Below are 19,070 nucleotides of genomic sequence, written 5' to 3'. Positions count from 1 at the left end.
TTCCAAGACAAACACTTGCTTCCCACAGTTAAATTTGGTGGTGGTTCATTATGCTGTGGGGCTGTGTGATCAGTGCAGGTACTGGAAAGCTTGTTAAATTTGAGGGTTGCATGGATTCCAGTCAATGTCAGCAGATTCTTGAGAACAATGTTCAAGAATCAGTGAAAAAGTTGGAGTTGCACCAGGGCTGGATACTTCAACAAGACAATGACTCTAAACTAGTACAACATTCTGGAATTATCATCTCAGTCCCCAGACCTGAATATTATTAAAATCTGTGGTGTGATTTAAAGCGGACTGTTTTTGCTCAGAAACCATCAAACCTGACTGAACTGGAGATGTTTTGTAAAGGAGAATAATCCAAAATACCTTAAACCAAAAGCCAGACTCTCATTGGAAGTTATAGGAAGCTTTCAGAAGCTGTTATTTCTATTAAATATTGATGTAATGTTTTAAATCAAATCAAATCAAATTTATTTGTATAGCGCTTTTTACAACAGGTGTTGGCACAAAGCAGCTTTACAGAAACATGATTACAGGACAAAGAATCAGGCAAAACATTAAACATAGAAAATACAGAATACAGAACCCCCAGTGAGCGCGGAGGCAAGGAAAAACTCCCTCAGAGCTGCAGGAGGAGGAAGAAACCTTGGGAGGACCAAGACTCACATTTGAGGGGGGACCATCCTACCACTGGTCAAACAGCTTTTAAATTAAAATTTAAAAAGTATTTTATACATCCATATAGGTTTTATGTATTCAGGAGTGTAATAGCGCCACTAATGGCTTGGATGTAATCAGTAGTGGAGAATAAGATGGACGATGAGCAGCTGATCTGTGGTGGTGGTGGAGAAGAGCTGACTTCAGAAACTTCCATCAGTCTGGCCGGACAGGAGACGCGAGAGCCTGAGGGTCCAACATCGGTATCGGGTCAGACAGGTGGGCAGTCAGTAACTCGGAGGAAAGCAGAGAGATGGAATTAGTTTTGACTGGATTTATGCAAAACTGAGAATATTAAAACATTATCAGAGTGTGGCAAATGACTCCGGCAGAACTGAATAAAACAGCCTAACTAAAGGCAGAGAGCCAGAAAGTAACATAGACATGGAGGCTCCCTGAAACACTGGCATCCACCCACTCCACCGTCCACAAACCTGAGTGACCGTGTGCAGTGGGAGAACAACAGCACCAGCATCTCAGTTTACCACAATTCCCTCTGTCCATGAACCCCTGAATCTGCAGCCTTATCTAAAGGAAAAAACATTAATTACCAAAAGCTAAACTAAACAAGTAAGTTTTCAGTCTAGACTTAAAGATTGAGACTGTGTCTGAGTCCCGAACATATTCGGGGAGATTATTCCAGAGTTGAGGCGCTTTATAAGAGAAAGCTCTTCCTCCTGCAGAGCTCCTCTGAATTTTAGGCACTACTAATAAACCAGCACCCTGAGATCTAAGTAATCGTGGTGGTTCATAATAGGAGATGAGGTCTTGTAAATACTCAGGAGCGAGCCCGTGTAGGGCTTTATACGTTAACAGGAGAATTTTATAGTCTATGCGGAATTTGACTGGAAGCCAGTGCAGTGCTGATAGTACTGGACTAATATGGTCAAATTTTCTAGTTTTAGTAAGGACCCTGGCTGCAGCATTTTGAACTAGCTGAAGTTTATTTAAGTGACTGCAGTAACATCCAGACAGTAGCACATTACAATAATCTAGCCTTGAGGTAATGAAGGCATGGACTAATTTTTCTGCGTCATGCAGTGATAGGGCATTTCTTAGCTTGGCAATGTTACGTAGGTGTGAAAAGCTGTTCTAGTAACATTAGATATGTGTTTATCGAATGCTAGATCTGAATCTATAATAACTCCAAGGTTTTTAGCTGCTGAACCAGGTGTGACTGAGAAGTCGGCCAGATTTAGCATCAAGTCTGATAATTTATTTCTAGCAGCTTTGGGGCCTAATAGGAGAACTTCTGTTTTTTCACTATTTAATAGGAGGAAGTTGTGCGACATCCATGATTTTACATCTTCTACACAATCCTCAGTTTTCTTTAATCTCACTCTGTCATCAGGTTTGGCTGATATGAAGAGCTGCGTGTCATCCGCATAACAATGAAAATCTACATCATGTTTTCTAATAACTTTGCCCAGTGGGAGCATATATAATGTAAATAATAATGGTCCTTTTACTGCTGGGGTACACAAATTTATGCACCTGCCTAAATTTGTTTAAATAATTATTGCACACTTTCATTTCACTTCTCCAATATCAATGTGTTTGTCTGCTATATGATATGTTTAACTGAAATTGCTGATCCCAACAATCAATGATTTATAAAGGAAAATCATGAAAATGATCAGGGGTGCAAACAATCAATAATAAACTGACCTCCCAAATATTTCCCATGCGCTGAGGAGGGCCTGAGGGCCGAAACGTCATGTTTTATCCGTGACTCAAATAAATACACTGGACATTATACAAGTGCTCTCCAATTCCTCTTTTTTATTTTTTAATTACTAGGGGTGCCCAAACGTTTTCACACCACTGTAAGTTTCTCAGCTGCGTTATTCATTTTCTTGTTAATGTCCTCCTCGAAGGCACCTTAATTAATACCTTTGTCAGTTCAGTAAGTTCTTGTCGCAGTTCTACTCGTAGAGATTCAATTTCGGTGCAGATGGTGGTTATACTCGGTGGAAAGTACTTTGGAGTTAGCATCCAGGCTAGACAATTGCACTTTAATATCACACAATCCCCTGTCCTGTCTTCTTTTACTCTTTGTGGTATTGATTTCCCTTTGACCCTTCTTTGCCCCCCTCCTTAATTTAGTTAAAAATCTAATAAATCCGTAGAATTATTTCCAATTTTTACAGGAATACACTTTTTAATGCATATTAATTAAGCATAGTAATTAATTACGCATATTAAATACACCACCCCAAGTTTGACACCAACTTCCACCGTAATCTGCCCCACCTCTGCGCAGCTGCTCACATAACTGGGATCAGCCTCAAGCACCACCAAGCCGTCACAAAACTCTTTGAATGAAATTAATTGCAGTTATTCACAGTGCTCATCACAAAAGTGAGTACACCCCTCACACTTCTGCAGATATTTATGTATATCTTTTCATGGGACAACACTGACAAAATGACACTTCGACACAATGAAAAGGAGTCTGTGTGCAGCTTATATAACAGTGTAAATTTATCCTTCCCTCTAAATTATTTATTAAACTACCGGCAACAAAAGGGTACACCCCTTGAAAGTTCCTGAAGTGTCAATATTTGGTGTGGTCACCATTATTTTCCAGAACTGCATTAACTCTCCAGGGCATTGAGTTTACCAGACCTTTTTTCACTCCTCAGTGATGACATCACAGAGCTGACAGATAGTCAAGACATTGCGCTTCTCCACCTTCCGCTTGAAGATGACCTAAAGATGTTATACTGGGTTTAGATCTGGAGACATGCTTGGTCAGTCCATCATCTTTACCCTCAGCCTCTTCAATAAAGCACTGGTCGTCTTTAGAGGTGTTTTTGGGGTCATTATCTGCTTCAGTATTTCACAGGATATATTGGATAGTTCATGACTCCCCAAAACCTGCTGCACTCATGCAGCCCCAGACCATGGCACTCCCACCACCATGGTTCCAGTAATCCATGTCCTTTGTTGACGTGTGTAGCAAACTGTTTGTGGGCTTTCTTGTGTACAGAATTCAGAAGAGGCTCCTTCTGGGGTGACAGCCATGCAGACCAATTTGATTTGTGTGCGGTGTATGGTCTAAGCACTGACAGGCTGTCCCCAAACCTCTTAAATCTCTGCGGCAATGCTAACAGCACTCACCTATCTTTCAAAGACAGCATTCGGACGTTACCCTGCTCTTTTAAAATGCTGGATGATCTTGGCCACTGTGCAGCAGCTCAGTTTCAGGGTGTTGTGTCTTCTTGTCTCTTGTGGACTCCTCTTTGGGTGTTCTTGGAAGGCTGTTTTTCTTGAAATAAAACTCAGTGCACACTGCCTTCTTTACTGGAATAAAAATATTTATTTCAATCAGAAGCAAAGTGTGGGAGAGAGCTTGTCAATTCTCGGTGTCCCAGGTTTCTCTCTCTCAGTCTTGTGGTCTAAACAGTTTAAATAGTCTCTCACAGTCACTCCTATAGCTCTCATACCTAATAAATTCCAACCACCCTATTTACAGCTTTACCATATATGTAAATATGACCTTTTGAGAAGCGGCATGTTGTTTACCTGAAACCACATGTGACATTCCAATCATGTATAGAAATGGACTTCTCAGAAATAGTTCAGCTGGACACATGAATCTATCTGGGCTAAAGGCCTCACAAACATAAGGGACACACATCCATAGTATAGAATACACCTCAAGGGTGTTGGCAATCTTCTTGTAGCCTTGCCATCGTCATGTAGCGAAACAATTTGTCTTTTAAGAGAGTTCTTTGCCATGATTAGTATGAGATTGTGAAAGCTGCACAACAAAATTGAGCACACCTGCTCCCTGTGCACACCTGAAACCTAGTAACACTAACAAATCACATGACAGTGTACTTACTTTTGTTGCCAGTGGTTTAAACATTAATAGCTGTATATTGAGTTATTTTGTGGGAAAAATAAATGTACACTCATAAACTGCACACAGACCATCTTTCATTGTGTCAAAGTGTCATTTTGTCAGTGTTATACACTATATATAGTGTGATATACTTTTCTGCAGAAAGGTAAGGGATGTACTCACTTTTGTGATACACTATATTTGGGCTGCAAACCTTATTTTAAAAAGTAATAAGTAAAAAATATAGGAAAACCTGCAAAGAAACATAGACAGTATTCTGTGATCAGCTGAAAGAGAAGTTCTACAGTTGTTCTAAACGAAGAGACTAAGCTGCCAATCTGATTTTAGATCAGGGAGTAGTACAGATGTTACTGAAAGCCCAAAAACCCTGACATGCCTCCCTGCCTTTACTGACTAGTTCAGACTTCAATTAAATGCATATGTGTATGTTTGTGAGCTTGTGTGACAGCTGAACTGCGGTATTATTTTGTGCTGTTGAAGTACACATAATACAAATAAGTTTATTCTGTCATGCGACACAGTAGAGAGAATAATCCCATTTATACAAGCAGAAACACAAAACAGAGAGGAGAAATTTTGAGTAAAATTGTTGAACACTAGTATCATGCAGTAACGTACATCTAAATGTAATATCTGCCTTTTATTTACATTTAAGTCTGGTGACTGGTGAGAATGAGTCCATACAGATTAAACTAGAGAGGGGTAAGTCTTTTTGAGAATGGTGTGTAATGTTTTTGTAGTCTTACTCTGGTGCTCCTCTTACGTGCTGTTGCTCTTATATTAACCGGTTGTTAATCCAACCATGTACGCAGTTTCTGATGTAAAACAAAAACACTTATAAAAAAAAGAAAGAAAGAAAAAAAGACATATAAAGCAAGTTTTTTTTTTTACTGTGATTTCAATATGTAGCAGAAACTGAAGAATCACCTACAATCAAAACAAAAATTATTCTACAGTCCATATACATTAAAATGTGCTATAGATTATGTTGAATCAGCGTTTCAAATTGTCTAAATAAAAGTAAATGATATTGGTTGGCCTAAATAACCCCCTAGATGCCATCTAACCCATCTGGAGTGTTATATGTTTTGTAATACCTAGAGAAGTGTAGAGTAATGTGCTGCTCTCCAGTGTTACTGACCTTGACAATGATTTTCTCACAAAACTGACAAATATCAACACCAGCTTTTGTCTTTGTAGTGTATCTGCTGTAGCCAGGAGTACTGATTAAGTGTTTGTAGTATAAAGATGTATTTCTGGAAGCTGCAAACACTTCAGATACATTCACTGCACTCTGCATTTCACCAGCTGTGAGAATACCAGAATACCACAAACTCCCTGGACCTGAGTAATCACTTAAATATGAATATTTAATAACATTTCACATTACATAACGGTATTTTTTTTTGGAAACCCTTGTCAAAAAAAAGAACATTCAACTGACAAAAAAACTAAACAAAAACAAAAAAGCGCATATTCAAGGGCTGGATACTTGTAGGCATTGTATGTAATAGTTCATAATATTTATATTAAAATAAGAGTAATTTAACTATACTTAAGTACATTTTTTTAAGTATTTTATTGTATGGCTCCTTTAAACAGAGTGCATAGGAGTTCCACAGTATTTGTGCCACAGATCAATGGCTTTGGTTACAATAGCGTCTGTATTCTCCTGCGGCAGCTGTAAGAGAAAAAGAGAGGTACATTAAATACAGGCAGTGGGATATTGCTATTGACACAGATGTATGCCATCCTTAGGATATGAACTGTTGCTGGTTTTATCTCAAATGTTACAATACTGACTAATCATATCAATAAATGAAGCATGCATAAAAAAAAAGTATTTGATAATAAAATATTGATAGAGTGATACAAATTTACTAATGATTTTTTTAGGTAGGAGTAATTGTGAGTAAAAATGTCTATTCAGATAAAAGACAAATCAATGTGGTGCCCTTACATTGCTTAAGAACTTCGCAACTGCTTCTGGTCGACTTGTTCCCATGAGCATGATCTTGTAGCTCAGCAAAATCTCCAAAGCTATGAAGACTAGTATTTTACAGGAACCACTAATTACCTTGTCCCACACTCTTTTGAACGATCACAATCAGAGCAAGACAAAAAAAAAATGGGGAGCCAGTCAGCATACAGTCATTCAATTTTATTTAGGGCGCTTTCACACCAGCACTATTTGGTACAGTTAAAACAAACTCTGGTCCGTTTGTAACTTTAGTGTGGTTCGATTGCGAATAAAAAAAACGGGACCAAGACCACCTAGAGAAGTCCGGTCCCAATCGAACTCTGGAGCGGATCGCTTTGGTGAAAATGTGATCCGGTCTCAATCAGACACAGCTATTTAATTTACTCCTTTTATTTGAGCTAAATTGCTGATAAGGTGCAGTTTAAACTGATTTATTAGACAGATAACGCTGATTATGACAGCTACAAACAAACACTGTGTCCATGCACGCTGTGCTGCGCTCACTACTCACTCAGTTTACTATGTTTAGAAACACTGTGTTTAAAAGCGCAACGTTCAGCATTAAAGCACATATATTCGCGCTGGAACGCAGAATCTTCTTGCTATATTTACTTTTTTTGTAAATGTATATTTACTCCCACGCCAGACAGCTCTGTCCAATCAGAGGACAGACACAGTCTGCTTGCGTGACACTCATCAACTGATTCGGACCAGAGAAATGAACTACAGGTGTGAAAATGCCCTCAGGGGAGAAACAGCACATTTTCTTGAATATAAATAAAAGACTGAGATCAAATACAATATGAAGAAAAGTTTGTATTAGTGGTGCATAATGGTTTTCATAGGTGAGTTCACCCATCTTCAGTTTTCTCTGCTTCAGCACACACACTTAACTAAGAAAGGACTTAGTTGGATCTGGTTTGTTACATTAAAATTCAAGGGACAATGTTACCCCAGGACCAAAGCTATTTATATTAGGTTATGGCTAATGGCAGCAGTGAAAACTAAAGTGTAAGTGCAAGTAAAAGGTTATATTCAAAAGCTAAATTCCTAGTCAAAAAATATAAATATAACAAAACTTAAGAAAAGTGAAAAACAAAAACAGAATGCACTTCATAATTTCTAAAATATTAAAGTAATTAAAGCAACATTTCAAACCTGTAATCAGTATGGCTTACAATTAATGAAAATCTGACATCACAATGAGTATCTCAAATAATTCACAAGATCATATAGAAAAGAAAGGCAGCTGTAAGTGGTGAACTACAAAAAAATACAACAAATTCATATCAACACCACATTCTTTACAGCTGCTGTGCCTTACCGAGTATGAATGCTTGTGATGTGCATTGTGCATTTCTGGAGTATATGAAGAACCCCCTGGGCAGGTTAAATTGCTATATTCCTTCCATTGCTTAACAATGGATTTAACTGAACTCAGGATAGATTTTTTTTCAATACTCATCCACTGATTCAAGTACTATTTAGTAATATTTCCTCACAGCTGTGAGACTTATTTTATCGTTTTTTTTTTGTCTTTGTGGTGTATCTGTTGTACTCAGTAGTACTCATTAATAGGGGTGAGTTTAAAAAAAAAGATTCTTCGATTTAAATCGATCTTCATTTGAATGATCCAATATTGATTCTTACAAACCCGAATCAATCTAGCCAATTTTCCCCCATATATGAGTACAGTTTTAATGTCTTGCGTTTTATCTCATGAGCACTGCCCTCTGGCTGGGGTGACCTGGAGCAGGAAGGATGGGAACGTCTCCAGGGAACGTGATTACCGGGCAGGGTTTTATATCGGGAGAGATTAACTGTGCTCAGAGCGGCTTTTTTTTTTATTTAATAAAGATTTCTCTAATAATATTACTCATTTTGCTTGTTGTGTTTTTATTGTCACTATGCTAATTATAGTGTCACATCTGAACTAAAGAATATGGGTAAATTTCCCACATTTATTTGCAGATAAATAAATGTATGAAGCATGTTATGTTTTTTGTTTTATGTAACTAAAATGTCAGTATATATGTTTATTTACGTAAACAGTAAAGTGGCCATTTCAAACCTGTATAGAGAAGTGAAGCTTGGTGTTGCAATTAACTAAGCTAAATTAAAAGAAAATAATAAAATATTGTAACTGGTGTGTAAAGTCAAACACGAATCTTTTAATAATGGAAATGTGAGTGTTCCTTGTATAGTTACATATATTTCATATTCAAACTACAATTTGTATTGTAACTGAAATTTCCCTAAATGAATCGAACTGGGAAATCAGTGACTATGCCCACCCCTACTCATAAACTAGTTTGAACTGAACGTTTTAACAATAATCAGTAAAGTCAAACAACAAAACTATATTCTAATAATTTTTAATGCTTCTGCATTTTAAATACATATATGCCATACTATAGAAAAATACTTTTTTTTTCACCTTGTCATCCTCTGTAAAGCAAACAATGCTAACAAAGATTCAGTTATTTGGGAAATTTCTCTGTACTGACCTCTGTAGACTGGACTCTGGCAGGCTGCCTGCAAAACAGCGTCTGAACCAAAGAGAGTAGGGTAACAACACCAGACTTCCTGATGTTTTAAGGTGGGCCAGCAGACGACTGTCCTCCTGCGAGAGGAAATGTTCCAGGCTTTTGGGCTGAAAGAGACAGACAGACATAAATAGAACAGAACTGTGTGTGTTATAAACCACAATGCAAAGTTAATATTGTCATTACACTCACAACAAGCATCTCACAAGCATCTTTATTGTAGAGAGAGTGCTCTGTATGACAACTGTGCAAAAAATCCTTTAAGAATCTTAATTGCATTAAGATGGTTTTGGGAAACCCAGCACTTACCTGTGACAAATCATGCCTTTTACTCTAAAATAACTAACAATAAACTGTACATGAGTAAATATGCATTAAGAAAACTCTATGGGTACCAATCATACCTACCATGGGTACCTATTGTGCTTAACCTCATGATGCAGAGAGGAAAAATAAAAATAAGCATGGACATGCAAACTGTCAATCATTGCAAATACATGACAAATACTAACATAGTTCTTAAAGACTATACATACGAACCAAGTGAGGTATAGAGTCACCAAACTTGTGGTTGAACTGGTTGACAAAGCACCTAATCAGCCAGTAACAGTCCACTGGGTCATCTACTATCTCCTCCATTGCCCTGGCAATAGCCAAAAAATCTTCATCCTCTTCTCCCTCAGAAAACAGACATGCATGTAAGTATCCAGAAAGACAGTAACTTGAAGCTAGACAGACATAAACAGAGAAAGAGGAACAGCAAATGGAAATATATGACTAGATCCTCACAGGCTGAGTGAGCTCTGATCGGCGCATCAGCTTTTGGTTCTCAAGCTGGTGCATGCGAAGATAGAGCTCAGTGTATGGTGTTGCTGCATGCACAAAGCGCATGGCCTTTAGAGCTTCCCTCACATCCTCATACTGTTCTTGTCTGTAACGTGCAACCAAGGGGTGAGAATCAGTATGTGGAGGCAGTATTCCTGTGGAGTGTCAACACATTAAGATAACCAAGATGTAAAAAACAGGCTTAGGGACACATAACAGACAAAACAAATAAAGACAACAAAAAAAAACAGTCAGTTGTGTAAGAGTTCTCACCAAGTAAAACTTTCCATACATGCATTCTGTACATGGAGGGTAGTGGAAAACGTTGACTGAAAGTACTTAACTTCTCCACATCTGAAAGACAATTAAGCATTATAAGTATATACAGATACAGTGGTGTAAAAAAAAAGTGTTTGCCTCCTTTCTGATTTCCTGATTTTTTGCATGTTTGTCACACTTAAATGTTTCGGAACATCAAACCAATTTAAATATTAATCAAAGACAACACAGGTAAACACAAATGTTATCTTGAAATTAAGGTGTTTATTATTAAGGGAGAAAAATCCAAACCTACATGGTCCTGTGTGAAAAAGTAATTACTGCAAGAACGCAGCGACGACTCATCCAAGAGGTCACAAAAGATCCCACAACAACATCCAAAGAACTGCAGGCCTCACTTGCCTCAGTTAAAGTCAGTGTTCATGCCTGTACCACCAGAAAGAGACTGGGCAAAAATGGCCTACATGGCAGAGTGCCAAGATGAAAACTACTGCGGAGCAAAAAGAACATTAAAGCTCATCTCAATTTTTTACAGAACACATCTTGATGATCCCCAAGACTTTTGGGAAAACATTCTGTGGAACGATGAGACTCTTGAACTCTTTGGAAGGTGGGTGTCCCAGTACATCTGGCGTAAAAGAAACACTGCATTCCAAAAAAAGAACATTATACCAAGGGTAAAATATGGTGGCGGTAGTGTGATGGTCTGGGCCTGGAAGTCTTGCTGTGATAAATGGAACTATGAATTCTGCTGTCTACTAAAAGAAGAATGTCCGACCATCTGTTTGTGACCTCAAGCTGAAACAAACTTTGTTTCTGCAGCAGAACAATGATCCAAAACACACCAGCAAGTGCAACCTCTGAATGGCTGAAGAAAAACAAAATGAAGACTTTGGAGTGGCCTAGTCAAAGTCCTGACCTGAATCCAATTAAGATGCAGAGGCATGACCTTAAAAAGGCCGGTTATGCTTGAATTACAACAATTTCTCAAAGATGACTGGAGCCAAAATTCCTCCACAACGCTGTAGAAGACTCATTGCAAGTTATCACAAACGTTTAGGTTGCAGTTGTTGCTGCTAAGGGTGGCCCGACCAGCTATTAGGTTTTAGAGGGCAATCATTTTGTTCACACAGGGTCATGTAGGTTTGGATTTTTTTTCTCCCTTAATAATAAACACCTTCATTTAAAAATAGCATTTTGTGTTTATCTGTGTTGTCTTTGACTAATATTTAAATTGGTTTGATGTTCCGAAACATTTAAGTGTGATAAATCAGGAATTCAGGAAGGGGGCAAACACTTTTACACACCCCTGTATATTTCCTGCTAAAGCAAATTAGAAACATTTCTTAGACTGAGAAATTCTTTGAGAAACTGTCTAAAATGACCAGTGCCGCTGCAACAGCATATATACATAATGTTAACACTAAAGCAAAAAAAAAAAAAAAAACGCTTTGGTTAATAAGTACATGTATTCATACCAATAGTAACAGTGTGTGAGTAACAGTTTGGTACACAAGGAATCAGTGGTCACACAAACAGTAATTGACACAACTTTTGAGTTCTGCAAGGTACTATAGCAGGGGTATTTAATTAGAATTCAGTTTGGTCCAGTTAGAGAAAATGTCATCAGGCTAAGGTCCGGACCGTCGCCAATGTTAATTTCAGTGTTTTAATTCAGTGTTTTATTCTGTTTACTGAATAAGCCTATAGTAGTTCTGTAAGTGTTTATCAACAACTGAAAGACAAAACAAATTACACATACTAGTATATTTCAACAATATTGTTTTAAATAGGCCTGTCACAATAATTACATTATCAACCTATTATAAAATAAATGGAAACACCCTCAATAATTTAACATATTGAGTCTAATAATGTAAATCTCTATGTTCAATTTGTTTCAAAATGCGATATTTATTCTATTTGATTCTATTTTTATTAGATTTAGGCCTGTCTGTCATGATGATAATTACATGAATGATAAATTGTACAATATATAGAGAAATGTTTGCTGAACTTGGCCAAAAGATCTGCTTTTTTTTTAAAAACAGTAGTTTTATTTTATTTAATGTTATTACTGTAGCATACTTTATTATGTTGTGGGTAAAACTGATGGGGGGGATTTGCCAATGCTTTTTGTCCCCTGGGGTTTGCCTTAATGTTGAAGTAGGGTTGTTTTGGCAGCAAAGAGAGCGCAACTGCGAGCGAGGGAGTGTTTTTTCTTGCTGAGGAGTTCTGATCAGGGGGGTATTCCAGAAAGCGGGTTCAACAAACTCCAAACCCTAACCCTGAACTCCGAGTTGACTTACCTCACCGCGTCATACTCAGAGTTTTCAGTTCCACAGCAGCTGATCAGAGTTAGGTTACTCAACTCTGATTAGGTTAAACCCAGCTGAAGCGCGTTCACGGCTACCTACAAACGGGCATTCTCAATGGAGCGCTGAAACAGGGATTGACCATGAAAATGAATGAGTTAAAGTACAAGGCATCATATTTCACTCCTATTGAGCAGGAAATATTAATGTCTGCGTATGCAGAGTATAAAATAATATTCAGGCATAAAAGCAATTCAGCAGTAGCAGTAAAGCAAAGGAGTCAGTTTGGGCAAAAATAGCTGACAGAGTCAATGCGTGAGTTAAAATAAAAATGAAAAACTCACAACAATACACTTAGTGAAAAGACATGGGAAAATATTTTGTTGTTGTTATTATTATTTAAACATTTTTATTTGTCTTGATTTGTACCCTTTTCTTTTTTTTAATTAACCTAGGTGTAATCCAAGTGGGATTAAACGCACATGGCAGCAAGTGAAGATGAAATATAAAAACATAGTCCAAAGTGGTATGACTTGTACACAACTACCTAATGTTTTTACTTTTATCAAGCTTAGTCTGCCCTACAGTTGATTATGGTTTTGTAGCTAATAGGAAAAAGGCTAAGGTAAGAGGCTCATCACTCATGGAATCACTGGAGGGAGCTCATCTTAATGTTCCCAAATCTTACTTGATGTGAATAAATATCAGTGTTTAACAAAAAATCTAAATTCCTGTTGCAGGATAATGATGAAACAATCTCTTCTGCCTCAGAATGGGAGGATCCTGGGAGGCCTATGGAGGAACCGTATGTTAAATATGTTGATCAGAATATTTCATTTGATTAAACATAGTAATGTGCGTGACTGTCCTATAACGGAATGTGTCTGATGATCAGGAATCTTATGAGGAACCATCCACCTTCAAAGCTTAGCTTGGAACAGTGAGAATGCTTATGTCTCAACAAATATCAAAACTATTCTGAACACAAAGCTATTTATTTAAGCATAGCATGGTATTGTTGTCTTTCTATCAAGATGGCTGTTAAGCTGTTAAAGATTTATACTAGGGTCACCTAAAAAACAAATTGAAAACTGTGATCTACAAAAGGAACACATAAAACTGCAAATAAAACTGGCATCATGCATCATGTACAGAGCTTGGCCATTTGGCTTTAACATTAGTAATGTTGGTAGCATCACATATAATCTTAATAGGGGAGAAAATAAGTGTTTGTAATGTGTTAAATGTTAGTCCTTTTTTGTTTTTTAAAAAGGAGTAAATTTATGATCACTGCTTGTATATTAATGCTGTGGAAGGATTTTCTGTTTACATAATCCCCTTCATTTTTGGCAGGTGCTTATTGGAATGTGGGTTCCAATCATGCATCCAATGACTCTTGAAAATCCTAAAATATAAAATTTTGCAGAGCTATTTATCTTTCACTTCCCATTCGTCTGATAATTTTGTAATTTTTGTTATAAAGACAAACCTGCAATTCTGTGGAATTCCTCTTTAAATGTTCATTAAAGGCTTATGCCCAGGGAACACCACAAAACTGGACAATAACTGTTTTAAATCTAGGCATACTTTGAGGACTGACCAACATACAGCCTTGCCTATATATTCAGCGTCTCCTACATTGGCAAAGAAATGGAGAGCAATGCCTAAAGTCTGCAAAGATATGAGGGCTGATCCACGATGCGTGATAGTTTAAATGTGTGGCTTTAAAATATTGTTTAGGTATAAAATTGACAGCGAGGAAAAACGGTAACGTTTCAATATCAACTGGATCCGCTTGCATGAAAAAAGTGCCCGTAACCCTGAATTCGGAGTAAGTTAACCTGCCAGTGAGCAGGTTAGCTTCAGAGCGTAACTTATAGTAACTGACTCAGGTTCTCTCTAAGCTCGTTTTCTGGAACGGGAAACCCTGAGTTTCCGTTAACTCAGAGTTTACTTACCCGGTTTTGTCACTTAACCCGCATTCTGGAATACCCCCCAGGTGGAGAAAAGTTGAATATTTTGGACTCTTGTCTCGGTTGTTTCTCTTTAATTCCTCCAAGTAACACCGCTCGATTACATTACTGTTAATATGTTTTATAAATGTAGTATTTAAATTTTTTTCTGGTGCGCACCATCTGTATTACATTTTCTCGCTTTATTCTCCCACTTCTCATCGCCTGCTTCGTCTGTGTGGCTATGCGCGCTCGCATCTGCACAGATCTTACAACACACGTGATTGGTCTGTAAGTTTACTGCGCTGAAATAAAGCACGTAAACCATAAAGACAATAAACGTTCCGCTGCTTTAAATTAACACGGTCAGAAATAAATCCTTCTCAGTAGTTTATTGGTTTGGGTCCAGCAAACCGCGGTCCGCATATTAGTGACCCCTGTATTGGAGGGACTGTTTTGCTATGGTGGTACTCTCTCTCTCTCACACACAAACACAAACAGTGATATTTGAGAACTGAAATAAAGTTTATAGGATTTACAGAAAGTGTAAATTTCTATTTTTTTTAACAAAATTAGTCTGGTGCATAAATTTGGGCACCCTTGTCATTTTATTGATTTAAATACCTTTACCTCCAATTATTGGAACGCTTAAAAATTTGTTTGTTAATCTCATTGACCCTTGACCTACATACACAGGTGAATTCAAAGTCTCTTTTTTAGTTTCATCAGTTTATTTAGTTTCAATTTTAGTTTTAAACATCGAGCTTAGCCTTACTTTAGACAGCATTTTAGGAGTTGGTCAGACTTGGCTTGCTGACAGATGTCAAATAAACGTCCAGTTTAGCCTTTGTTTAGACCAGCATTTTGGAGTTTTTTAGAAAGTGTGTAATATAAGTTATGGAAAATACGTTTTGAATGTTAATGATTTGTACATTTGAGGCTAAAGGATGGAGCGTAATATTTTTATGACCCATAAATCCAGATATAAACATTTGAAAATAAAAACTGACTTAAAATTTTGTTTGTATTTTACCGCACTTGTGTATAAAATTGTATAAAACTACCAAGATGTACAGAGCATCTAATACCACGCTATTTGAAAATAAAATATTCCTAGCTGACAAGGAAAAAACGATATTGGGCGATATTTTCTTTTGTATTCCTACATATTTATTTGGGAGACCGCTTACCACAAGTTTTAGATTTCTATTGGGTAATTTGAAGTGTTAATCATAGAGTTTGCCAGTGAGTGTGGGGGTGTATATTAGGATGGGTGTGTGTGGTCGGAGGGGCAGCATGGAAGTTCTTTTAACATAAAAAAAATGGTTTAAAGCTATTAAAGTTAAAGTCCTAGTTAACAAATTGAAATGTTCATGTGTTAAGAGGTTGTGGGGCAGACAGCATGGATGTCTTAAAAACTGTAACTTTTTATAAAATGTTTTTATACAGAAGTTGCATTCAAATATTTTTTAAGATCATTAAATGTAAAAATAAAACTTTTGACTTTTCTACCTGGAATAGTTTTTTTTTATGTTAATTTACCCAAAACAAAAAGTTTGTCTATCTTTTTAAACTAAATTAGACGTTGTAAAGAACTAATGTCTTTTCAACCACTGGAAAAAGGCGTATTTTCACCCTTTACTCGGAAACCATCAAACCTGACTAAACTGTTTCTGTTTTGTAAAGAAAAATGGTCCACAATACCTTCAACCAGAAGCCAGACTCTCATTAGAAGCTATAGGAAGCATTTAGAGTTTTTTTCTGCAAAAGAAGAAACTAAATATTGATGCATTTTTTGTTGGGGTGCCCAAATTTATGCACCTGCCTAATTTTGTTTAAAAAATTATTGCACACTTTCTGTAAATCCTATAAACTTTATTTCACGTCTCAAATATCACTGTGCTCTCCTGCTATATGATATATTTAACTGAACTGAGCTTTAAATTGCTGATCCGAACAACCAATGATTTATAAAAAAAATTAAAAAAATCATGAAAATGATCAGGGGTACCAAAACTTTTTCATTTGACTGTATAATGCACTAGCTGAAATACACTGTAACTTGACCAACTGACAGTTCATTTAAAAAAAATATACCTGGATCAGTCGTATGTACCCATAACAATCGATGAGGTCCAAACTACAAGATAAATCAGACTGTGGTCTCTGGGTATCCCCTTCTGAACAAGCATACACATAAAAAAAGCTCATTTTACCTAGTGGATTATCCTTCAGAAGAATCTCAAGTGATTTCTTCTCTTCCACACCTCTGAAGCCCACCTTTTCATAATATGCAGATCTAAAGTTTCTCTGGAGATCCTCTGCCATGTTTAGATTTCTTTTCTAAACAAAAGAAAAGCAAAAAATAAACTGTCATACTTTATTTAAATAGGCATACGTTTTCCTTTCCATCCATGCAAATCCTGTTCATGAAGCAGCATTAACAAAATGCAAGTAAAGCACAGCATGTTCCTGGGACACTTCCTCAATGTACTACGTAGAATATTTAGTGGAACCACAAATGTGATTAAATAAGGTCTTAGTGTAAATAGTTCGATTTTCTATGATCTGCGAACTAATAATGAGTAAGAGCCTTGACAAGAAAGAGTTACAATAATATCAGAAAGTAGTTGTAGTTGTAGTGCTGAAGCTATATTGCTTCCATTAGAGCTCTTCAGCTACGCTATGGTTTCGACTCAACAACAACAACAACATTAATAATAATTTGTTATTTATTTACTTCTCCATAACAAAACCGTGCAGAATAACCTCGGTATGAAAACAACAGGTGTTCTGTTCCTTATACCATCTAGGTAAATGCTCCTAACTGTTTATTAAAATAAGTTAAGTTGCTGTGTGTCTGTAGCTTTCTTAACTTAACCTCTAACTTACGTCTACACGTTCAGAATGCCGGCGCATGCGCAGTGCCGCTAACGCGCAAGAAGAAAGAGCTCCCGGTCAGGGAGATGGTAGAAGCTAAGCTAGTGTATAAGCTGTGGAGACATACGCGATTTTTAGAGACTTTTGTTCAAAAGGTAATGTTTTTCGCAGATCTGGCCCTCTCGTTGTCATTGGCAACCAGCAGAACATACGATTATGAACTATCAGTGAACCCACCTTGTGCAGTTGTGCTACAGGCCGCAGTTACATCCGCGGATTTTCCCGAGCATTCCCCACAACCAGCCGCTTATTCTTACCAGGCTACGGTGAAAACATGGTCCAAACGAAAATGTTTCAGATCGCAGAGACTGTCCCTCCCAACGTAAAACACGTCTGTGCACAGCTTTAAACAGTCTGGCGCATTTCAGGGGGCATACTGTGTCTCCGGAGCTCCGAGGACCACAATATCATCCACTTGCAGCGCCGCACCACCATACGTCACCGCAGTGTGAGACCAGCATAGACGTTATATACATAGACGCCGCATGGTCTCCTGGCGTTTATGCGTGGTCGCCATATTGGAGGAGGCAACCCTGCGCCCCCAATGCATAAATTTACACAAAGGAAGGTGTTCAATACACCTATAATAATCACAACTCTACTAGTTTTTACACGATTTTCACAAGGTTTAGTTTATATAGTTATATAGTTATATATATATATATATATATATATATATATATATATATATATATATATATATACATATATATATAATTATATATATATATGTATATATATATATATATATATATATATATATATATATATACATATATATATATATATGTATATATATATATATATATATATATATATATATATATACATATATATATATATATATATATATATATATATATATATACATATATACATATATATACATATATATACATATATATATATATATATATATATATATATATATATACATATATATATATATGTATATATATATATATATATATATATATATATATATATATATATATATATATGTGTATATATATATATATATATGTGTGTGTGCATTGTGCATGTATGTACATATAAATATTAAATTAAATTTATTCATTTTTACACTTATAAATATATATTTGTAATGTGTGACAGCGTCCTCTATCATTACTGCAGCTCTACAGTTTGTAACAAACCAAACTGTGTAAAAACTGGTAGACTTGTGATTATTAAACGTTGAAATGTGTTGTAATCATCAACATTATACATATTCTGAAATTTAAATTACAAAAGGATGTACTTTGGCATTAATAAAATACTACTTAAGATATATATGACTAAATAAATCTAATCTATTTTAAAGCATTAAAGGGTTTTTTTTATAGATTGTTTAATGTTATAAAATAGATTGTAGGATTAATATTAATTTTAATTAATATTAATTCAATCTTACAAATATTAATTCTGTTTATAAATTTAGTCATATGTGTTATTACGTTCCTTGTTCCTTTATGTCTAGAATATGTTTTATACTTGTTATAACTTGGTATTTTAATCTCAGTTTCTTCATTAAGGGGAGTCATCTGGAATAGTTTTCTCAGCGTCTTAAAGGAGTTCCTAGAGGTGCTAAACAATAGCTGCTTTGCACTGTGAAGCTCCAGCTCATCCCAAATCACCTCA

At 36.4% G+C, this 19,070-nt stretch overlaps 1 protein-coding gene across 3 annotated transcripts; it reads right to left on the bottom strand.

Annotated features, from left to right (window-relative positions):
- Positions 1–448: 448 nt before the first annotated feature.
- On the bottom strand, positions 449–17,881 carry tbc1d7 (TBC1 domain family, member 7). Of its 3 annotated transcripts, XM_049480343.1 has the most exons (9): positions 17,607–17,880; positions 16,706–16,832; positions 10,217–10,297; positions 9,908–10,098; positions 9,659–9,796; positions 9,080–9,225; positions 6,552–6,681; positions 6,155–6,272; positions 449–1,248 (listed from the first exon to the last, which is right to left on the bottom strand). In XM_049480343.1, the coding sequence occupies exons 2-8, from the start codon at positions 16,815–16,817 to the stop codon at positions 6,186–6,188; spliced, it is 885 nt and encodes a 294-aa protein (XP_049336300.1). In that variant the 5' UTR covers positions 16,818–16,832; positions 17,607–17,880; the 3' UTR covers positions 449–1,248; positions 6,155–6,185. The 3 variants fall into 3 exon arrangements, with proteins under 3 accessions (XP_049336300.1, XP_007242436.1, XP_007242435.1); XM_007242374.4 differs by lacking the exon at positions 449–1,248 and having other exon boundaries at positions 6,152–6,272; positions 17,687–17,881; XM_007242373.4 differs by lacking the exon at positions 449–1,248 and having other exon boundaries at positions 6,152–6,272.
- Between the last annotated feature and the right edge of the window lie 1,189 nt (positions 17,882–19,070).

The sequence above is a fragment of the Astyanax mexicanus genome, chromosome 1 (genome assembly GCF_023375975.1).
Source record: "Astyanax mexicanus isolate ESR-SI-001 chromosome 1, AstMex3_surface, whole genome shotgun sequence".
In the NCBI taxonomy this organism is placed as follows: domain Eukaryota; kingdom Metazoa; phylum Chordata; class Actinopteri; order Characiformes; family Acestrorhamphidae; genus Astyanax; species Astyanax mexicanus.
The sequence above is the reverse complement of the archived record's forward strand: the minus strand, read 5'-3'. Positions and strand labels throughout refer to the sequence as shown.

Coding starts and splice junctions, on each gene's coding strand:
- tbc1d7 (XM_007242374.4), bottom strand. CDS start 16,817: ATGGCAGAGGATCTCCAGAGAAACTTTAGATCTGCATATTATGAAAAG. Junction 9,797..9,907: donor GATCAGAGCTCACTCAGCCT/GTGAGGATCTAG, acceptor CTGTTTTCTGAG/GGAGAAGAGGATGAAGATTT. Junction 9,226..9,658: donor GTGACTCTATACCTCACTTG/GTTCGTATGTAT, acceptor TGTCTCTTTCAG/CCCAAAAGCCTGGAACATTT.